Here is a 21089-nt window from a genome sequence, read left to right on the forward strand (position 1 = left end):
AGTTATTAGGTGATTTCTGTTCCAACTCCTATTTTAACATTCTAACTTAAGAGGACATTTACATATAACTGATTTGATTAAATGTTCTTCAAAAAGATGAGAATATACCGCAGGTACTGTTTCCTAAGAAACCATGGACTTGGAGGTTAGAACTGATCTGTCATAATTCTCAGAGGCTGGTAGTTTATCTCATGCTGTAGGTTGAAGTCAGACAACTTCAGCATGTCATTCAGCAATTTAAATTTACATCTTTCCTAAAATGTGGGTACTGCTTTAAGTCCTTGCTCTTTAGGAGTATCTGGGTGGAGGGAGAGGGGAACTGCCTATCATAAAAGGCCTTCATCTGGGGCTCAGCCAGGTGTGGCTGAAGGATGCTCTAGGCTGAGAGGCAGACTGTGCCGAGAATGTTCCTCTTCTTTTCTCAAACATCAAGATTTCTAGGAGGTACTAATATATACCCCAAGTTTAACTTGTTCAAAAATTAATTGGTAATTAATTACTCACTACTAAGGCCACTCCATTCTTCCAGCTATTCAACGCCATTTCTCATTCTTGCCTTTTCCTTTTCCCTTGATTTCATTCGTTTTCTCATTGAAGGCCATTGGCATGGCCTTCAATGTGTAACCAGGACCCATCACTTCTCATCACCTCTGCTTATCACCTTTGTCCAAGTCACTGTAAGTTTCTGCCTAGATTACCTTGATAGCTCCTAACTGCTCCAATTTCCACTCTTGTCCCTGTATACTCTTCACAAGGCAGCTGGAAGAATCCTTTCAAAGCCTAAGACAGATCATGCCACATCTTTGCCAAAATCTTGCAATAAGCTTTCCATTTCACTCAGGGTAAAAACCAAGGTCTCTGAATTGGCCTACAAGCTCATTGCCATAGGCATCTCCCTTCATCTCTGCCCTTGTCTCCTGTTCTTTCTCATCGGCTGAGCTGTTCCTCCAATGTCAGCACCTTTGCATCTGCTACACTCCCTTTCTGGGATGTTCTTAGAAAATATTTTATTTCCCCTTTACCCATAGCATGGTCTAGTATGTAGCTCTTATGATTACACTGCATTTTAAGCAGCAGAATCAAGTTTTGCACCACCAGATCCTGGTAAGTCAAGTCTTATTTTTGAAGTTGAAGTTTCATTTTACTCCTATCTTAGAGCTCTGTTCACCCTAAGCTGTCACCAGATAAGAAGGTGCCTACCTGGGGCACCTGGGTGGCTCAGTTGGTTAAGCGGCTGCCTTTGGCTCAGGTCATGATCCTAGCGTCCTGGGATCGAGTCCCACATCAGGCTCCTTGCTCGGCAGGGAGCCTGCTTCTCCCTCTGCCTCTGCCTACCACTCTGTCTGTCTGTGCTAGCATGCTCAATTTCTCTCTCTCTCTCTGACAAATAAATAAATAAAATATTTAAAAAAAGAAGAAGAAGAAGAAGGTGCCTACCTAGTTTGGAAGTCTGCAGCTCTTGAAAACCCATGTGGAAAAGGTGACATCACAATCAGATTAAGATGCCAGGTAGGGGGGCACCTCGGTGGCTCAGGCATTAAGCATCTACCTTTGGCTCAGATCATGATCCCAGGGTCCTTAGATCGAGTCCCACATTGGGCTCCCTGCTCTGTGGGAAGCCTGCTTCTCCCTCTCCCACTCACCCTCCTTGTGTTCCCTCTCTCGCTGTGTCTGTCAAATAAATAAAATCTTAAATAAATAAATAAAAAAAGATGCCGATAGGTCCCTTAGTTCATAAGGAACAGGAACCATTACATGCTAGTGAGATTTACACTGTGCATAACCTGTGGCCCAGCAATTTCGCTCCTATGTTCCCCAGAAAAACACTCCCAAAAGGTGTTCAAAGCAAAAGTTGGTTAAAACCCTAAATAGCTTTCATTAAAAGGATGAACAAATGACTAAGTAAGCACTAAGCAGTTAAAGGATTGGACCTACATATATTAATGGATTCATAATTAAGTGATTTCAAAAAGCAGAATGGCATAAAATGAGATAGAACACACCAGTTTTTAAAGTAAGTGTGCCTGCAGGAGATTGGGATGGGGGTAGAGATAAAAGTAAAATGTATAAAAACAAAAGTAAGGCCACACACAGACCAATGATTATGATGCACCATGAACTGAGTTCATAACAAATCCACAGTGAGTACCCAAGCTTATTTGTGGACCAGGCCTGAGAAGGGGGCACATCCTGGGACAAACTATTAGAGCTCCCTCTTCAGGCTGACTTGATAACAACCCACACACAGAAGCCGTGAAGCAGTCCTCCAATGAGAATCCGTTCCAAGCCTTCTATCAGTCACTATTCAACATATCAGACACATAAAAGCAAATAAGGTAAATATGTCGTTTAGCAAATCACAAGTTCACATGGCCCACCAACACTTCTAGTTTTCTCTTCCCAAAGGGACAGAAAATTCTGTGAAATGATTTACCTAACCACAGGTATTTGCAGCATTTCCCAGATCTATCAACACTATAAAAAAAAAAAAAACAAAAACGGAGTAAGTATGGTAGAAATGGTATACTTGTTGCATCAGAGGAATCAATGTCAAAATCACTCGTAGAAAAACTATTTTAATCAGCATCATGAATTCCAAACTAAAAAATGTAATAAATGATTCAATCACCAAAAATTGTGAATAGTTATAAAGACTTCTCCCCATTCTCTACCTTTACTACAGAAAATGAAAGCTAACTGTGCCCAAAAGAGTTAAATACCCATGGAGATCTGCCATAGATTTGTATCAGTTCAACTTTGCCCATGCAGTGACCTGACAAAGTCTCTAATAACACTTGTCTTCAATTCCATAAAATACTGCTAAAGTGACTGATGCAATTGGGTCAATTCTCTCTCTCTCTTTTTTTTTTTTAGTGATCTCTACACCCAATGTGGAACTTGAACTCACAACCCTGAGATCAAGAGTCAAACGCTCTTCCAACTGAGCCAGCCAGGTGCCCCAGTTGGGTTTTTTCTTAATGGTGATGTTTTATGTTTAAAAAAATCCTGGGCCTTTACCACATTATTTCATAATTGACGTTTGTATTTGTTTTGTATTCTCTGATGTCTGGTAAGAGACAAGTTCATTGAAAGGTTTTCCCATACTTGTCCCACACATAAGGCTCCTCTCTAATGCAGACCAGTGTTTGGTAAGATCCGAACTATGAAGGCTTTTCCGTATCACTTACACTCACAGAACTTTTCTCTGTGTGGCATCTTTGATACACTTTAAGAATTGAGCTAATGCTAAAGTGTCCCCAGAGCAGTCGTACATCAGGATTTTGCTCTGGTTACCAATACAGAAGACTGCTTTTAGTGAAGGCCTTCCCACATTTTTATATTTATGGGTTTTGTGGTAACAAGCACTCTTTCCAAATGAAGACCTCCCTACTCGCTCCTGTCCAAAGTCAACTTATATTTAATGAGACTTGAGCTCACATGGAACGTTTACAAACTGAAGGTGTTCCCAACAGTTCTCTGGCATCTGACAAGACCAGTCCGGTACGTGAGGTGTTTGCCACACTCTTTACTCCGCTGGGACTCTTCTCCGGGATGGCTTCTCTGTTGTGTAGGGAAATGGGATTTGGCTTTACACTGAAGGTCCTTCCAGACTGTGATGACTTGTAGGGTCTCCTCAGATCTGGATACACTGGTGCTTGCATGCAGACTGCTGGTGTTCCAGGGTTTGTACTATTAGGGAAAGACATTTGAGATCACTCATTTTACGGAGCAGCTACTTCTCTTATTAGTTTATTACACGTTGAAACTGTGCGCAAGGTGAAGGGAGAATTTCCCACTCCCAGAGCAGGGACAGAAGTGAACTTCAGGGCAAGTTCTCCCAAGTGCCTTAGGTCTCTTTCTCAGAGAGAGTCTCTGCTTGGCTTGAAGCAATATAAGCTGTGAATCTTCAAAGAGGCTCCTCCCTCACTTGATGAAGAACTTCTGCAAAACTCTGCTTTGAAATGGAACCTTGTTTACAGCCAGGAGTCACCATCTGAAAGAACAGGTTGATCATGAAATTAGCATCTTTTCCCCTAGAGGCAGAAAGAAGTCAAACAAAACAAATGAGAGTAGCCTACAGAGAGAAATCACCTAAAACATGGCTTTTTATATGTGGAAGTTCTAAGTAAGGATATATACTTGCTTTTTCATTAATTTCTGCTCTTAAGTATTTTCTTCTTTTTCCTTTGGGTTATTTTCCTGTGTGTGTTTTATTTTTTAAAGTCAGTGGGTTAAAGCCTCTGCCTTCGGCTCAGGTCATAATCCCAGAGTCCTGGGATAGAGCCCTGCATCGGGCTCTCTGCTCAGCAGGGAGCCTGCTTCCTTCTCTCTCTGCCTACTTGTGATCTCTGTCTGTCAAATAAATAAATAAAATCTTAAAAAAAAAAAAGTAATCTGTACACCCAAGATGGGGCTCCAAGATCAAGGGTCACATGCTCCTCTGAGGCACCAGGAGCTCCTTTTCCCGAGTTTTGTTTGTTTGTTTTTGGCTTCCAACAAAAGATAGTTATTCTCTCACAGTTCTGGAGGTTAGAAGTCCTTTTTTCCATGTTTAAAAGCTCTCAAAAATGGATGTTTAGAACATTTTCTTCAGCTTTTCTTCTTTTCTGTAGCATCTGCATTTTTTTAAAAAAGATTTTATTTACTTGACAGAGAGAGACACAGCGAGAGAGTGAACACAAACAGGGGGAGTGGGAGAGGGAGAAGCAGGCCTCCCGCTGAGCAGGGAGCCAGATGTGGGGCTCGATCCCAGGACCCTGGGATTATGATCTGAGCTGAAGGCAGACAACCAACAACTGAGCCACCTAGGCACCCCAGCATCTGTATTTTTTTAAAAGATTTTATTTATTTATTTGAGAGAGAGAGACAGTGAGAGAGAGCATGAGAGGGGAGAAGATCAGAGGGAGAAGCAGACTCCCCGTGGAGCTGGGAGCCTGATGCGGGACTTGATCCCGGGACTCCAGGATGATGATCTGAGCCAAAGGCTGTTGCTTAACCAACTGAGCCACCCAGGCATCCAACTGTATCTGTATTTTTTTTAAAAGATTTTATTTATTTATTTGATAGAGATTACAAGTAGGCTGAGAAGCAGGCACAGAGAGAGAGAGGAGGAAGCAGGCTCCCTGCTGAGCAAAGAGCCCCATGTGGGGCTCGATCCCAGAACCCTGGGATCATGACCTGAGCCGAAGGCAGCGGCTTTAACCCACTGAGCCACCCAGGTGCCCTGGCATCTGTATTTTTAAATGAAATAATTAATCTAAGGAACTTGAAAAAGCATCTGGCACAGACTAGGTCTCAATAAACAGAAGCTACTACTAGGAGTACATCACTTGTGTAATGCAGGAGAAGTAGAATAGGAGGAAGGTACTGCGAAGGAGACATATTTATTCAAGATCTCCTGTGAACATAACATGTAAAACAGATTAAAGGGGCCATCACATCTACGAAGCATTTTACTCTCTCTCTGGAGAGATTATAAAAGTCTCAAAGCTGCAAGGAGTATTGGAGAATATTTGGCCTGTCTCCTTTATTTTTAAGGATGCAGACACTGAGGCCCAGCTAGGTGGTATGAGTCTCGTCTAATAGAGTTACTCAGAGGCTAAAAACAGGTTGAAACCAAGAGCTCCTGGATCTCATGGGGCTCTTGGATCTCACCTTTAAAGATTTTACCAGTGTACTACACTGGCTCTTAGAGGCCACTGTGATACATAAACACCTTCATATTAAAGCTCATATTACAGTTAGCTGTTAAGAGAACAGATTGTCAGGTTAGACTTCTGGTTTCAATTCCTGGTTTTATCATTTCCTAGCTGAATGACCAAGTTTTTTAATGTCTCTGTTCCTCAATTTCTTCAGCTGTAAAACGGGAGTATAGTAGTATGTATCTCATATCATTGTTTTTTGTTGAGGAAAAAATATACATAAGGCACTCAGAAAAAGCCCTGGCATAGATAGCATTCCATAAATATTGGCCATCATGGTGGATATCCTATCTCCAGGTAAATTACATTAATTTCTTCTTAGTTACTCATTGCCATCTTTGTAAGGAGTTTCTCCCCACCATATAGTTAAGAAGGCTGGTCATCTGACCCGCTTTGGCTAATGAACTCTAAGTGGAAACCACATACCCTCCTCCTGAGTATATGCTGTAGAAGCCGTTGTGTGGCCCTACTATTGCTTTTCTTTTCATCCTCAAGCCTGGATCCTGAAGTGGAGAGAATGTATCGTGGAGCTGCCACTGACCCACAGCTGACGCGTAACATAAACAAGAGTAAGTTTCGTACTGTAAGTAACCGAGATTTGGGGCAGTAGCAGAGCAGGGCAGGGGAGGGAGGCGGTGTTGGTTACATAAAACCAATCGAGTTGGTCGTAAGTAGGCCAAGCCAACTTTTACAATCTCACAGCCCTTCAGCGTGCCAGCCACCAGGTGTGGGCGTGGTCCGTTAACACAGGCAAACAGGAACGTAACAGCTAAGCCTTTCATCGCGTATACACTGGCGTCAGCAAGATGTTCGACAAGAGAAAGTGCCAGTGGCTGCAGTGTTCCCGTCTACCCACCAACAGTGCTAGGTGAAGGTCAGGTGGATCAGCACATGTGTGGGACCTGTGATTGCCAAGAGAGCACTAAACAAAAGGGTCCAGTCATTTTATGGATCTGGTGGCCAGGAGAAGAAGAGAGGGAAAGGCTGGGATTGAAAAAGTACTGAGTACTGAGTTAGAGCTGGGAAAGTGTCTTCAAGTTCCTTCTACCCCAAGAAGGGAGTCTTGGCAGAGCTGCTTGGGCAAGGCCCCAGGGACGGGCCTGATGGAGCTGCCTGGGCTAACAGGACAGAGATGCCTAAAAGCACCACTGTCCAGGCAGTCTTGAATCCTTGCGTGCAACTCAGACTGCATGCACGAGTTGTGCCTCTGAGTCTAGCATAAGACGGTGGCTTACCCCTAAGAGGGGCAAAGCATTTCTAATCGCCTATAATGAGGTCTAAAAAAATCACACACAGAAATGGAGCCAGACTCCTCAGGTAAGATGATTGGTTCCACCGAATACCTAAGCATAATGTAAAGGTACAGTAATTAGGAAAAAGTGGTACTCATGCAAGGAAAGGCAAATAAACCAATGGAACATAACAGAGAACCAGAAACAGATCTATGTGTATACAGACTATTGATAGATGACAAATGAGCACTGTACAACAATGGGGAAAAGACAGTCTTTCCTATAAGTGATGCAAGATAAACCGGATAGTCACATGGGAAAAGAATAAAATTTAACTACCTCATTCATACATAAAATCAATTTCGGCTGAATCACTATGCTTTATACCTGGAACAAATATAACACTGTATGTTAAATACAATGTGATTAAAATTTTTAAAAATCAATTTTAAATGGATTAAAGATATAAATGGAAAGGCAAAACTGTATGGCTTTCTAAAAAAATTTTATTTATTTATTTGACACAGAGAGAGAGATCACAAGCAGACAGAGAGAGGCAGGCAGAGAGAGAGGGGGAAGCATCTCCCTGCTGAGCAGAGAGCCTGATGTGGGCCTCGGACCCAGGACCCTGAGATCATGACCTGAGCCAAAGGCAGAGGCTTAACCCACTGAGCCATCCTGGCGCCCTGTATGACTTTAAAAAAAAAAAAAGATTTTATTTATTTGAGGGGAAGAGAGCAAGAGAGAGAGAGCACAAGTTGGGGGGAGGGGCAGAGGAAGAAGCAGACTCCCCACTGACCAGGGAGCACATCCCAGGACCCTGAGATCATGACCTAAGGCAAAGGCAGGCGCTTATTTGGCTGAGCCACCCAGGTGCCCCCAAACTGTAAGACTTTTAAAGAGTAGGGGTACTGGGTAGCTTAGTGGGTTAAGCCTCTGCCCTCGGCTCAGGTCATGATCTCGGGGTCCTGGGATCGGGCCCCGCATCGGGCTCTCTGCTCGGCGGGGAGCCTGATTCCCCCTCTCTCTGCCTGACTTTCTGCCTACTTGTGATCTCTCTCTGTCAAATAAATAAAATAAAATCTTAAAAAAAAAAAGGCATAAATATAGATTAACCTCATGAACTCAAGGCAGAGAAAAGAATTCTTCAAAAGACATACCAAACAAAAAGACACAAAGAAAAAGGTAAACGGGACTATTCTTAATTTAAGAAACTAATGCTCATCAAAAGGCATGATTATTAAGAAAACTGAAAGGCAAGCCATAGAGTTGGATAGGGTATTTGCATTTTCTGTGAAAGGGACTCATATTAACAATATGTAAATAATTCCTACAACATGTGCAGTAATCTATACATGAACCTTCCATAAAGAACCCCAAACAACCAACAGGCACACAGTGAGCTTGTCTATTCTGTGTCCAAGAGATGGGACCTCATCTCCCAAGACTTTCAGGGGCATAAACAACACAAACAAGTGGCCTGCATCAGAGTGTGGCCCGGGTAGAGCAGGACATGCAGGAGTGCGAGAGGCCCAATGAGGGCTCTCTCTCAACAACGGCAGAGTTACAAGGTAAAATGCACTTCTCACTATATTTCAACACTAGCCCAGAGAGGCTGTTTCACACTTTCAAGGATACATAACAAGGAATCTCATGGTCTGGCCCCCAGCTGTCTCCAGTGTGATCTGTCACTATTTCCCTATGGTATTCTATAACCAGGGAAAACCTCCCTCATTTCTCCCAGACACATACTTTTTCTTTTTTTTAAAGATTATATTTATTTATTTGAGAGAGAGAGAGAGAGCACATGAGTGGGGGAGGAGCAGAGGGAGAGGGAGAAGCAGACTCCCTGTTGATCAGGGAGACCGACGCGGGGGACTTGGTCCCAGGGCCCCAGGATCACGACCTGAGCTGAAGGCAGATGCTCAATGGACTGAGCCACTCAGGCACCCCCAGACACATACCTTTTAGCATGTGATTCCCAGTATACCTTCCTTCATCACTTTTCCTGTGGCTGAAGAACTCACTCTTCCTCCAACATTTCTTCCTTCTCTGAGACCTTACCAGCCCTTCCACAAGTGGCTGTTACATCTTCAGTGCCAAGCCCTTTGTACAAACCTAGTGGCTTTATCACTGCAATTGCTGTTTTCATCCACTCTCTTCTCCCTGTCCCCAATCAGACTTTAAGCCCCAGGAGGGTAGGGAGCTTTCTTCATTTATCTTTGTATTCCTAGTGCCTGGCAAAAGGCCCAGCCCACAAGAGATGATCATTAATACCTTAATTTGAGCTCATAAGAAGTAACCATGTTACATGAATCCTGATCTCCTAACACTATGCTCGTCAGTAAAACAATTTTTTTTCCCCCTCCAGAATGTCTGCCCCTTCAAAGTCTTCAGAATACTCACCACTTAGTGCTTGGGATTCAGCTGTGCTGGTTTGGGATGGGATACGGCATCTCTTCAGTGCTGATCCCAGAAGAAGAGTCTGCCTGCAAAGCTCCATCCTAGGGACAAACCAAGACAGCTGGGGCCAAAGAGGTAAACACTAAAAACACAGATAACAATACAGAAATAGGGTGGCAGGGAACTCTCTCTAGAGCACAGCAAGGAGCAACCAGTCTCCTTCAACTGTCAAAAGGCAGCAAGAAGGGCGCCTGGGTGGCTCAGTTGGTTGAGCAACCGCCTTCGGCTCAGGTCACAGTTCTGGAGTCCCGGGATCGAGTCCCGCATCGGGCTTCCAGCTCCATGGGGAGTCTGTTTCTCCCTCTGACCTTCTCGCCTCTCATATTCTCTCTCACTGTCTCTCTCTCAAATAAATAAATAAATAAAATCTTAAAAAAAAAAAAAAAAAGGCAGCAAGAAGAAGGGCAGAGGAATTCACACTCTCAATCATAGCAAAGACAATTTCCTAGGGTTTTGCCGAGGCCCTCAATTTCTGCCTCTAAGTAAGTACCTTACTCCCTCTTGTGTGCCCCATGCCCCAGGTGAGGTCCTGTCTCCTCAGTTTGAGCACCAGAACAACAACCTTCTCTGTGTTCAGCCCCGGTGTCCATGCCTACAGCTACCTGAGCAGAGGGGTAAGCACTACCTCAGTATCGGAGACTCCGTGACATGCTTTTCCATATGCATCTCGGACTTCAGTGCTTGGCGGCACAAGCTGGTACAAAGCTTCATGGAACCCAGTGTGTCTATGGGCTGACTGGTCAGAAGTGCCGATGAGAAATTCTGGAAACTGCGCATTCCTGTATAGCACAATCAGCCTACTCTGAGGAGTGAACACCATTTCACCTTCCCAGAGAATGTTTCCTTCTGCCTGTCTACACTGTGGACCAAAGCAACCTGCAACTTCTATAATTTGGTGTTCATCTTCAACCACACGTGATTTAGCTTCAAGGATCAAAAGAATTTCAGGCCTGTTACCCAGGAGTTAGAAATCACTTCCTACCACTTCTCGAGTCCACCATACTCCGCGTTGTTAGCAGGCATCAAGCTTCAAGGAGTCACTCAAACAGACCCTTGAAAGTCATCCTACAACCAATGCCAACTTGGCTCAACAACAGTTCCCGAGTCTGTCCATCCTCACACCTCCTGAATCTGCAGATGCCATACCGTACTCTGAGAAACACCAAATATAAGGGTGTGGAGCACCTGATGCTTCTAGAAGCTTTTTGTTTTTGTTTTGTTTGTTTTGGTTCAGGAAGCTCTGTCAAGTTTAGGGGGCTTATCGGATCAGTAAGTCGAAAGGCCTGGGACTTCGTTGGTGAAGAAAGAATGACCCTGAAGAATTATCGACTGGATTCCTACCTAAAAAGAGGCAGTCTTATCTTCTGCCGAGGAAGTTACTAACACACCTATCTAATTACTCCTGAGAACAGAGATACATCCAAGGCAAAGGAAGGAAAATCAATTGGTTAGTATTTCCAGATACAACAAGAATATGTGGTTCCTGTCTCACCAATCAACACAACTTCCAATTTCAAAACTTAATCAGTTTTACCCATGATACCAGTAGCAACAATAACAAAGGCTTGTACATGAGAAAAACAAAGACAGTGGTTGAATTACTGATGTCTGCTCTTACTAAGCCGAGGTAAACTACATTATGGTATATGTTTAAATGGCTTTACCTTATTGCAAAGTGGCAATCTCAGAAGTAGATGTGATTTTAGAACTTTAGTTACCATTCTGGAGTTATTTCCACTGACTTCTCACTTCTCCAGGACACTTTCCTTTGGCATGTATTTTCTGGTGTTTAGTAAGATTAGAACTCCCACGGAAGGCTTTCCCACACTCCTCACACTCATACGGCTTCTCTCCAGTGTGGATTCTCTGGTGATGGATGAGGGTGGAGATTTGGCTGAAGGCTTTCCTGCATTCTCCACACTCATAGGGCTTTTCTCCAGAGTGAATCCTCTGATGATTGATAAGGGCGGAGTTCACGTAGAAGGCCTTCCCACACTCCTTACACTCATATGGCTTTTCTCCTGTGTGGATTCTCTGATGTTTGATGAGGGCTGAGCTCACGCTGAAGGCTTTCCCACACTCGACGCACTCATAGGGCTTTTCACCAGAGTGTATTCTCTGATGCTTGATAAGGTCTGAGCTCACACTAAAGGCTTTGCCGCACTCATTACACTCATAGGGTTTCTCCCCATTGTGGATTCTCTGGTGGATGATCAGGTGTGCCCTCACGCTGAAGCCTTTCCTGCACTCGTTACAAGTATAGGGCTTCTCGCCAGTGTGGGTTCTTTCATGCACTGTGAGGGTTGAGCGCACACTGAAAGCTTTTCCACAGTGATCACACTCATAGGGTTTCTCTCCAGTGTGGATTCTCCGATGTCGAACAAGGCCTGAGCTCTGAGCAAACTTCTTTCCACATTCACTACATGTGTGCCGTCTTCCTTCTGTGGGCCTATCCTCATGCTTTTGTACCTGGTTCGTACACTGGGAAGTTTTTTCATACTCGGGAATCCGTAATGTATCCCTATTATATATGCTGGCGATCTGCTGGTGTGGGTCCATTCTTACAAAAATCTTCCCTTCAGAATTGCCACCTTATTCATACTACTGGCCTTGATTCCTGAAATAATAACAAACAGACTTTCAAATTGTATTTATTCCCTGCTGCTAAAGCAGTAAGACAGGATACGGACTTACCTAGAACTCTCAAACATGTTTGATAAACCCAGGACACACCACTTGTATTACAGTCAGGTCAGATGTTTTATTTAATCTGTACGTCGTAACATATTACAAAACTAACAGAATGAACATCTGACTCAAACACCTATTTAAATTCTATCCTTTATAAAGGTACCTAAAGCACAGAATCTGGAATATAAGTGAATATAAAAATAATACATAGTTCCCACTTACAGAGACTTTCTATCATATTTAACTAAATTGGGACACAGGACAGGAATTAAAGAGATTTGTGGACAGTAGAGCAGATGAAGAAGTATTCAAACAGAGAAGGCAAAAGAAGCAGAAATTCAACTGATAGTAAGTCTGGGAAAGTGACAGTACCATCACTGACAGCTGTGTTTTTACCATTCACGAAGTCCACGTGATTCGGGCTGTAAGAGAAACACGGGATAAAAGCAGCTCTGCCTCTTGCTACGCTACTGCTGTGGCTGCTGCTGCTGGGACAGCACCTGGCACCAGGGATGCTCCGTCTCCCATGGAATTGTGACAGAACAGACCCCTCATCTCTCCCCAGAATGGGGCTCCTTCAGCCCTTTCCATCTTGACAGCTCAGACCAAGGTGCGGAAGCCTGGTGGATTGTCACCATTCTCTTATCCCCTGGGACCAAACCCAATTCTGTCTCCAAACTTGGTAGAAGTTTTGCCGCAAACTCAAATTACACATACTATATCCTCTTTGCTCCTTTCCATTTTACAAATTGTTTTACGTCTCAACAGTAGTAAGTGGACAGCAGATACCCTTGATATGATGAGAATGGCACTTCATCTTTGGGGTCGTCCTCTCCCAAACCTCTAACATCAGTAAAATAATGAGAAACACCAGTCAAACCCCAAATGAGTGGCATTCTACAAAAAAAGTGGACTCCTCAAAACTGTCAAGATCCTCAAAGACAAGTCAAGTCTGAGAAACTGTCACACCCAAGAAGAGCCTGAGGAGATGTGAGATGTGACAATTAGAAATAATATAGATCCTACATGGGATCCTGGAACAGAAAAAGGACAGTAGGTAAAAAATGACTAAAATGTGAATAAAGTATGGATTTTAATAATAATCAACAATGGTTCAATATTTCCCCTATTATTAATGTAAAGCATTAATAATAGGGGAAACTGAGTGTGGTGTATATAGGAACTCTCTGTACTATCTTCACAATCTTTCTGTAAGTCTAAAATGTCTAGAGTATCCAGAAACTATTCTTAAAATTTTATTTAAAATCTGTCTATGCCGGGAGCCTGGTTGGCTCAGTCACAAGAGCATGAGACTTGATCTTGGGGTCATGTTGAGTGTAGAGATTACTTAAAATAAATAAATAACCTTAAGGGGCACCTGAGTGGCTAAGTGGGTTAAGCATCTGCCTTTGGGTTGGGTCATGATCTCAGGGTCCCAGGATTGAGTCATGCATCAGGTCCCTGCCCAGCGGGGAGTCTGCTTCTCCCTCTGCCCCCTGCTTGTGCTCTCTCTTTCTATCTCTCTCAAATAAGTAAAATCTTTAAAAAAATAAAAATAAACTTCAAAAAATTTGTCTATGCATAAGGAATAACACGGAGGACATTAGGAGAAGGAAAGGATAAGTGAACTAGGGGAAATCAGAGTGGAAATGAACCACAAGAGACTGTGGACTCTGAGAAACAAACTGAGGGTTTTGGAGGGGAGGGGAGTGGGGGATGGGTGAGCCTGGTGGTGGGTATTAAGGAGGGCACGGATTGCACGGAGCACTGGGTGTGGTGCATAAACAATGAATCTTGGAACAATGAAAAAAATTAAATTAAATTTAAAATATATTTGTCTATGGGGCACCTGGGTCCAGTCACTAGTATCTGCCTTTGGCTCAGGTCATGATCCCAGAGTCCTGGGATTCAGCCCCCTATCAGGCTCCTTGTTCTACAGGGAAACTGCTTCTCCCCTGCCTGCAGCTCCTCCTGTTTGTGCTTGCTGTCTCCCTCTCTCTTTCTCTCTGTCAAATAAATAAATAAAATCTTTTTTAAAAATTGTCTATGCAACACAAAGAAATGGAAAGATATTCCCTGTCCACAGATTAGAAGAACAAATATTGTAAAATGTCTAGACTACAGGGGCGCCTGGGTAGCTCAGTCGGTTAAGCATCTGCCTCTGGCTCAGGTCATGATACCAGGGGCCTGGAACTGAGCCCCACATCGGGCTCCCTGTTTGGAGGGCAGCCTGCTTCTCCCTCTCCCTCTGCCATTACCTACCCGCCCTGCCACCCCACCCCCAGCTTGTGTTCTCTGGCTCTTTCTGTCAAATAAATAAAATCTTAAAAAAAACAACAACACACGTCTATACTGCCCAAAGCAATCTACACTTTTTTTTTTTTTAAAGTATCTATTTATTTGACAGAGAGAGCTCACAAGTAGGCAGGGAGACAGGCAAGGGGGTGGGATGGGGGGGAAGCAGGCTCCCTGCTGAGCAGAGAGCCCGATATGGGGCTCGATCCCAGAACCCTGGGATCATGACCTGAGCCGAAGACAGAGGCTTAACCCACTGAGCCACCCGGGCGCCCCCAATCTACACATTTAATGCAATCCCTATCAAAAAACCAACAGCATTTCCACAGAAATAGAACAAACTATTCTTAAGTTTGTATGGGAGCACAAAAGACCCCCAACATTAAAAGCAATCTTGAAAAGAAAAGCAAAGCGGGAAGCATCACAATTCCAGGCTTCAAGTTATATCACAGAGCTGTAGTCATCAAGAAAATAGACACACAGTCAATGAAACAGAACAGAAAACCCAGAAATGGACCCATACCTATATGGACAACTAATCTTTGACACAGCAGGAAAGAATATCCAGTAGGAAAAAGACAATCTCTTTAACAAATGATGTTGGGAAAATTGGATAGCCACATGCAAAAGAATGAAACTGGACCACTTTCTTACACTGCACACAAAAATAAATTCAAAGTGGTCGAAAGCCCTAAATGTGAGATAGAAAACCGTCAAAAGCCTACAGGAGAACACAGGCAGTAACTTCTTTGACATTGGCGGTAACAACTTCTTACTTGATATGTCTCCTGAGGCAAGGGAAACAAAAGCAAAAATGAACTATTGGGACTACATCACAACAAAAAGCTTCTGCACAGCAAAGGAAGCAATCTACAAAGCTAAAAGGCAAGCTATGGAATAGGAGAATATATTTGCAAATGCTGTATCAGATAAACAGCTAGTAACCACAATCTTTTTTTTTTTTTTTTTTTTTTTAGATTTTATTTATGTATTTGACAGAGAGAAATCACAAGTAGATGGAGAGGCAGGCAGAGAGAGAGAGGGGGAAGCAGGCTCCCTGCGGAGCAGAGAGCCCGATGCGGGACTCGATCCTAGTAACCACAATCTTTAGAGAACTTACACAACAGCAACAAAATAATCCAACTAAAAATTGGACAGAAGACATGAACAGACATTTGTCCAAAGATATGCATGTGGCCTTGGGGTGCTTGGGTGGCTCAGTGGGTTAAGCATCTGCCTTTGGCTCAGGTCATGATCTCAGGGTCCTGGGGTTAAGCCCTGCATCGGGCCCCCTGCTCAGTGGGAAGTCACCTTCTCCCTCTCCCTTTGCCTCCCCTGCCCAGTTCCTGCTGTCTCCCTTGAATACATAAAATCTTAAAAAAAAAAAAAATTAGAACTGAAAAAAAAAAGATACATATGTGGCCAACAGACACATGAAAAGATGCTCAAGGGCTCTGGGGTGGCGCAGTCAGTTAAGGGTCTGACTCTTGGTTTTGATTCAGGTCCTGATCTCAGTGTCATAATATTGAGCCCTGCTCAGTATGGATTTTGCTTGAGATTCTCTCTCCTGCTGCCCCCTCCTCCTTGTGCTCTCATTCTAAAATAAACAAATAAATCTTAAAAAAGAAAAAAAAAGATGCTCAACATCACTCATCATCAGGGAAACGCAAATCAAAACCACAATGAGATACTACCTCATACCAGTCAGAACGGCTAAAACTAACAAGTCAGGAAACAACAAAGGTTAATGAGGAAACAGAGAAAGGGGAACCCTCCTACACTACTGGTGGGAATGCAAGCTGGTGCAGCCACTCTGGAAAACAGTATGGAGGTTCCTCACAAAGTAGAAAACAGAGCTCCCCTACAACCCAGCAATCGCACTGCTGGGTATTTACCTGGAGAATACAAAAACACTGAGTCAAAGAGATACAGGCACCCCGATGTTTAAGCAGCATCGTCTCCAACAGCCAGAGTATGGAACCCAAATGGCCACTGACTGATGAATGGGTAAAGAAGAAATGTCTGTATATATACATAATGGAATATTACTCAGCCAGAAGATGAACAAAACCTCGCCAATTGCAACTTCATGGATGGAACTAGAGAGTATACTATTCTAAGTGGAGAGAAAGACAAATACAGCATGATTTTACTCATATGTGGAAGTTAAGAAATATAAAACAAAGGGAAGATAAGAGAAAGAGACAAATCGAGAAACAGACTCTTTATCACAGAGAACACAATGATGGCTACCGGAGGAGGGGGTGGGGAGATGGGTTAAACAGGTAATGGGGATCAAAGAGTACATTTGCCATGATGAGCACCTGACGGTGTACAGAATCGAGGATTCACTCTTATACACCTGAAACGAGTATAATACTGTAGGTTAACTAGCTGGAATTAAAAAAGATAAAAATTTTAAAAATGAGTGTTTTTGAATAGGCTAATATACCCGTTGAAAAGTCAAAATGCTCTAAAAAGACAATTAGAAAGTCTTGTTTCCACCAAGATCCTCCTCAGTTTACCACCCAAGAAGTAAGCATTTTTATTAGTTTGTTGTGACTTTGAATGTTTCTTTATATAAACATGTATTTTTTAAAAAGATTTTATTTATTTATTTATTTGACAGAGAGAGACACAGAGAGAGAGGGAACACAAGAAGGGGGAGCGGGAGAGGGACTCCCTACTGATCAGGGAGTCCAATTTGGGGCTCCATCCCCGGACCCTGGGATCATGACCTGAGGTGAAGGCAGACGCTCAACAACTGAGCCACCCAGGTGCCCCCAAATGTGTATTTTTTAAAGTATCTGGCTGCCTTGCTCCTGTTGTGCAGTGGGTTATGGAGGTTTCCACACAAGTCTGACACAGGTTTGTTGTCACGTGGACACTACCCTTCATGGCTTAGGAGCTGAACCATCTCTCACTGACACTGTTGTATCATGTTCCTCTAAGTAACAGCTCCCTAGTACACACTTCTTATCTCCTTTAATTCCGCAAAGATGACGTTACAGTCTTTCTCTCATATATAAGAAAACTTAGAAGCAGACAGATTTTTTGAGGTTGGACAACTAATCAAACAGCAGAGATGAAATTTGAACCCATATCCACGGCAGTCCCAAATCCTTCCACTTAGCACTCAGAAACTACTTCTTAAATTATAAACACTATTCCGATAAAAATACCAACTTTTTTAGAAGTAGATTTTAACGTTCACATAGATAAGTAAGTAAGCAAGACTCCCTGGAGAAACTGTGAAAAAGGAGGGCAATGGGGGTGCCTGGGTGGCTCAGTGGGTTAAAGCCTCTGCCTTCGCCTCATGTCAGGATCCCAGGGTCCTGGAATTGAGCCTCACATCCGGATCTTTACTCTGTGGGGAGCCTGCTTCCTCCTCTCCCTCTGCCTGCCTCTCTGCCGACTTGTGATCTCTGTCAAGTAAATAAATAAAATCTTAAAAAAAAAAAAAAGGGCAACGAAGGAACACTTATTCTAAATTATCTTAAACAGATGATAAAGCCTCAGTGGGAGAGTGTCATACTGGTGAGTGAGACAAATGGCACAGAATAGAAAGTCCAGAAATAGGCGGAATCAGAGGCAGAAATTTAGCACTGAACAAAAGTACTAAATCAGTAAGAAAAAATGAGTAGAATCCTCAATAAATGTATGGTAAGAACAATGTAATCAACTGGAAATATGTTAAACTGGATTCCTTCCTTGGTCTATACACAGGTAAATATTCCAAATAAATTGAAGTTGTGTTACAAATGTAAACTATAAAAAGTACCATAGGAAAATGGGGCACCTGGTATATATCTCTTCCATACAGAGAACCAAAATTTCTGCAAGGTAAAAGAAACAAAACCACCTTAAGCAGACTCAAAGAAAAATAAGTAAAAAATGGGAAACATATATACAACTTATGGCTCAGACAACAGGCAGCAAACATGGAACTCTTAAACAATAACATACCGTGGAAATGGCAGCTGTGAGCTAGGTGCCCTACTTCTCGCTCCACCCTCACTTTGAATCAGATTCTGCTGAGAATTCATAACAATACACTTATCCTGATCTTGTTAAATAAGTTAAAAAAAAATCTCCCCAGGTCCCTCACTTCCAGAGCCTTCAGAAGACCACAGAATGTCAAACTTTTAACACTTACAACTCTCCTGTGGGGTAAAGGGTCCCTATGGTTGATATTTCAATGGCGTATTCTTGGGAAGGAGCTCAAGAGACAGTGATTCTTCCTTTGCTCCTAGAGCTGGTATTTCTTGCAACATTACTTCTTAAATGTGTGCAAGACCTGGGACCTGGAAAAAAATTAAACACAAGAAATTTGAATGAATCATTATATAAACAATTGAATCAAGAGAGCAGGCTCATCCCAGGGAGTTACAGAGAAAAATAATGACAACCAATATCTAGATACTACTTCTGTCCCTATAATCTTGATAACAATTCTAGGCAGGTGCTTTTATCATCCTCATTTACATTTGAGCAAATGGAGGCACAGAGAGATTAAGTGGTTTGGCCACAATCATGCGTTTAGACCTACATGCTCAAACATAGAAGAAAAATAAAAAAGACATGCCTCAGAGACTAAGAGTTTTATGAGGACTTAATGAATACCTCTCCCTTCCCCTGCTGCTGTCTGGGTTCATCCAATACAGCCACTTTCCCAACCACCCTTTGCCCTTCTGCTGGTTCCTGTCCCAGACCGGCCTGGCACTCCTCAGTCCTGAGGATGGTCAGAAACTGGCTTCAGCCACTGTCAACCAAGCTGCTGGAACCAGCTCTGAGACAAGAGTTTTTTGGTAACAGAATTCTTGAAACCAGCAAAAACAACTCTACTTACGCCACACAGTTTTGGAGTCTGCAATTTGGTAATAGTCCTCTCTCTTTTTTTTTTTTTAAATTTACGATTTTATTTATTTGACAGAATAGGAGAGCACAAGTGGGGCGGGGCGCGGGAGCGGCAGAGGGAGAGGGAGAAGCAGGCTCCCCACTGGGCAGAGGGAGCTCCCTTGTGGGCTCGATCCCAGGACGATGGGATCATGACGTGGGCCAAAGGCAGAAGCTTAACCATCTCAGCCAGCCACTCAGATGCCCCTGGTAAGATTCCTCTTAGGCCCTTCTTCTGTAAAAGAAACACTATTTTACTCACAGAAAAAGCAAAGACTGCCATAGCTGCTACACTAACTACCGAGGGGATGGGAGGAAAGAACGCAAATAGGAGGCTAATTGGCAAAGAAAGGCTGTCACATCGCCTGCTGGGGTAGCCCGCGTGGCCTGTGCCACGGACTCTTCCCCCGCCGTCGTCGCAGAGCACTCCCGGGCCCGGAGAGAACAGCAGCACGGTGGCTGCGAGGCGGTTCTGCGCGGGAGTGGATGGAAAAGTGGCTGCTTTCGGGCACGGGCGATTATCTCCCGCCAAGCCAAAGTAGAGGTGTGCTCTGCTTTCAAGAGAAACGTCCTGGCAGAAGAAGTGGCAAGCGAAGCCTCTCTTAAAAACTCCTTTCGAGTCGTCCGCCGTGTCCCCCTTTCCTTTAGAAAGGCGAGCTGAGGGTCTACAAAGAGGGCACGGTGTTGGGACTCAATAAACCTCGGGAGGTCATAGGAAAGCCCAGGCTTACCCCAAGAGGGAGCAGCCCCGAAACGCGAGAAAACCCCTCTGGCCAGGCCGCACCTGGGCGTCGCCTCGCGGCCGGAGGGACAGACGTTCTGGCCCCAGCTGACTCCGCCCGGGAGAGGTAGGCTACACCTGCAGGTGCCGCCGAGCAACGTCCGCCATTTCGCCGCACGCGGACCGGAAGTCCCGGCACTTCCGCCCCTCCCCCCCCCCCCCGAAAACTCCGGCGGGCCCTTTAGAGACCCGGAGCGCCTGTGCCGCACTTCTCGCGAAGGTGCTTTCTACTCCTGATTTTGAAAGTATAGCACGGACGACTCTTGAATTTTGAAACATCTCCAGGTGGGCCCTACAGGATCCCTAAAACCGACACGCGGGACTGTAGGAGCTCGGAAAACCAGAGCTGCAGATTCTGTTGTTTTAAATTAGGGACCAGGTCCAGGAGAGCAGGCCTTTTGAAACTTGACTGTGATAATACAGCAAACGCCCTCAAACTATTTCCGTAAGAATTTAACTCAAGACACCAGTCGGTATACTTGTATGGACATACAAGCTGATAAAAGGAGTTCCTAAAGTGAAACATTACAGTTGTAGGTACTAAATATGAATCCATCCCATGGCAGAGTACAAACTAAGAACATACTGTAAGGTTCAGACTTGAAGGTATAACCAGCTGGAAAAGAAATGGGCAAAGTAGCAGATCTCTTTCTACCTGTACCACCAACTTTAACGGTTGACCCAATGCAAACCACATGGCCCCTCTGGACCTCCACTTACAGAATGGGTTAGAAAATGATCTCGAACATCACTTCCCAGACTAGCATTCTACGGACTTTGAATAATTAAACACCAGAGAAATGGAGTCATTTTTTCGGTGTGTTTACACACTGAAACCAATTGTCTAACTTAAGCTGATCCTTTTCAAATCTGTTTAGGTGCCAAAGGGCTGCAAAAGATTAATGTTCTTTAAAAAACCTTTTTAGGGGTGTCTGGGTGGCTCAGTGGGTTAAAGCCTCTGCCTTCTGCTCAGGTCATGAACCCAGGGTCCTGGGATCGAGCCCCACATCAGGCTCTCTTCTAGGCAGA

General features: G+C 43.8%; 1 protein-coding gene across 1 annotated transcript in view; it reads right to left on the reverse strand.

Moving 5' to 3' along the window:
* Positions 1-1679: 1679 nt before the first annotated feature.
* The window catches only part of LOC101692827 (zinc finger protein 850), an 87046-nt gene continuing 67636 nt past the window's right edge, over positions 1680-21089 (reverse strand). Inside the window, 3 exon segments of the mRNA XM_045073941.1 lie at positions 1680-3994; positions 9341-9438; positions 11062-11784. Coding sequence (XP_044929876.1) covers positions 11126-11784 — 659 coding nt within the window. The 3' untranslated portion in view covers positions 1680-3994; positions 9341-9438; positions 11062-11125.

The sequence above is a fragment of the Mustela putorius genome, unplaced genomic scaffold (genome assembly GCF_011764305.1).
Source record: "Mustela putorius furo isolate JIRA1106 unplaced genomic scaffold, ASM1176430v1.1 tig00537295_pilon_pilon_pilon, whole genome shotgun sequence".
Lineage (NCBI taxonomy): Eukaryota > Metazoa > Chordata > Mammalia > Carnivora > Mustelidae > Mustela > Mustela putorius.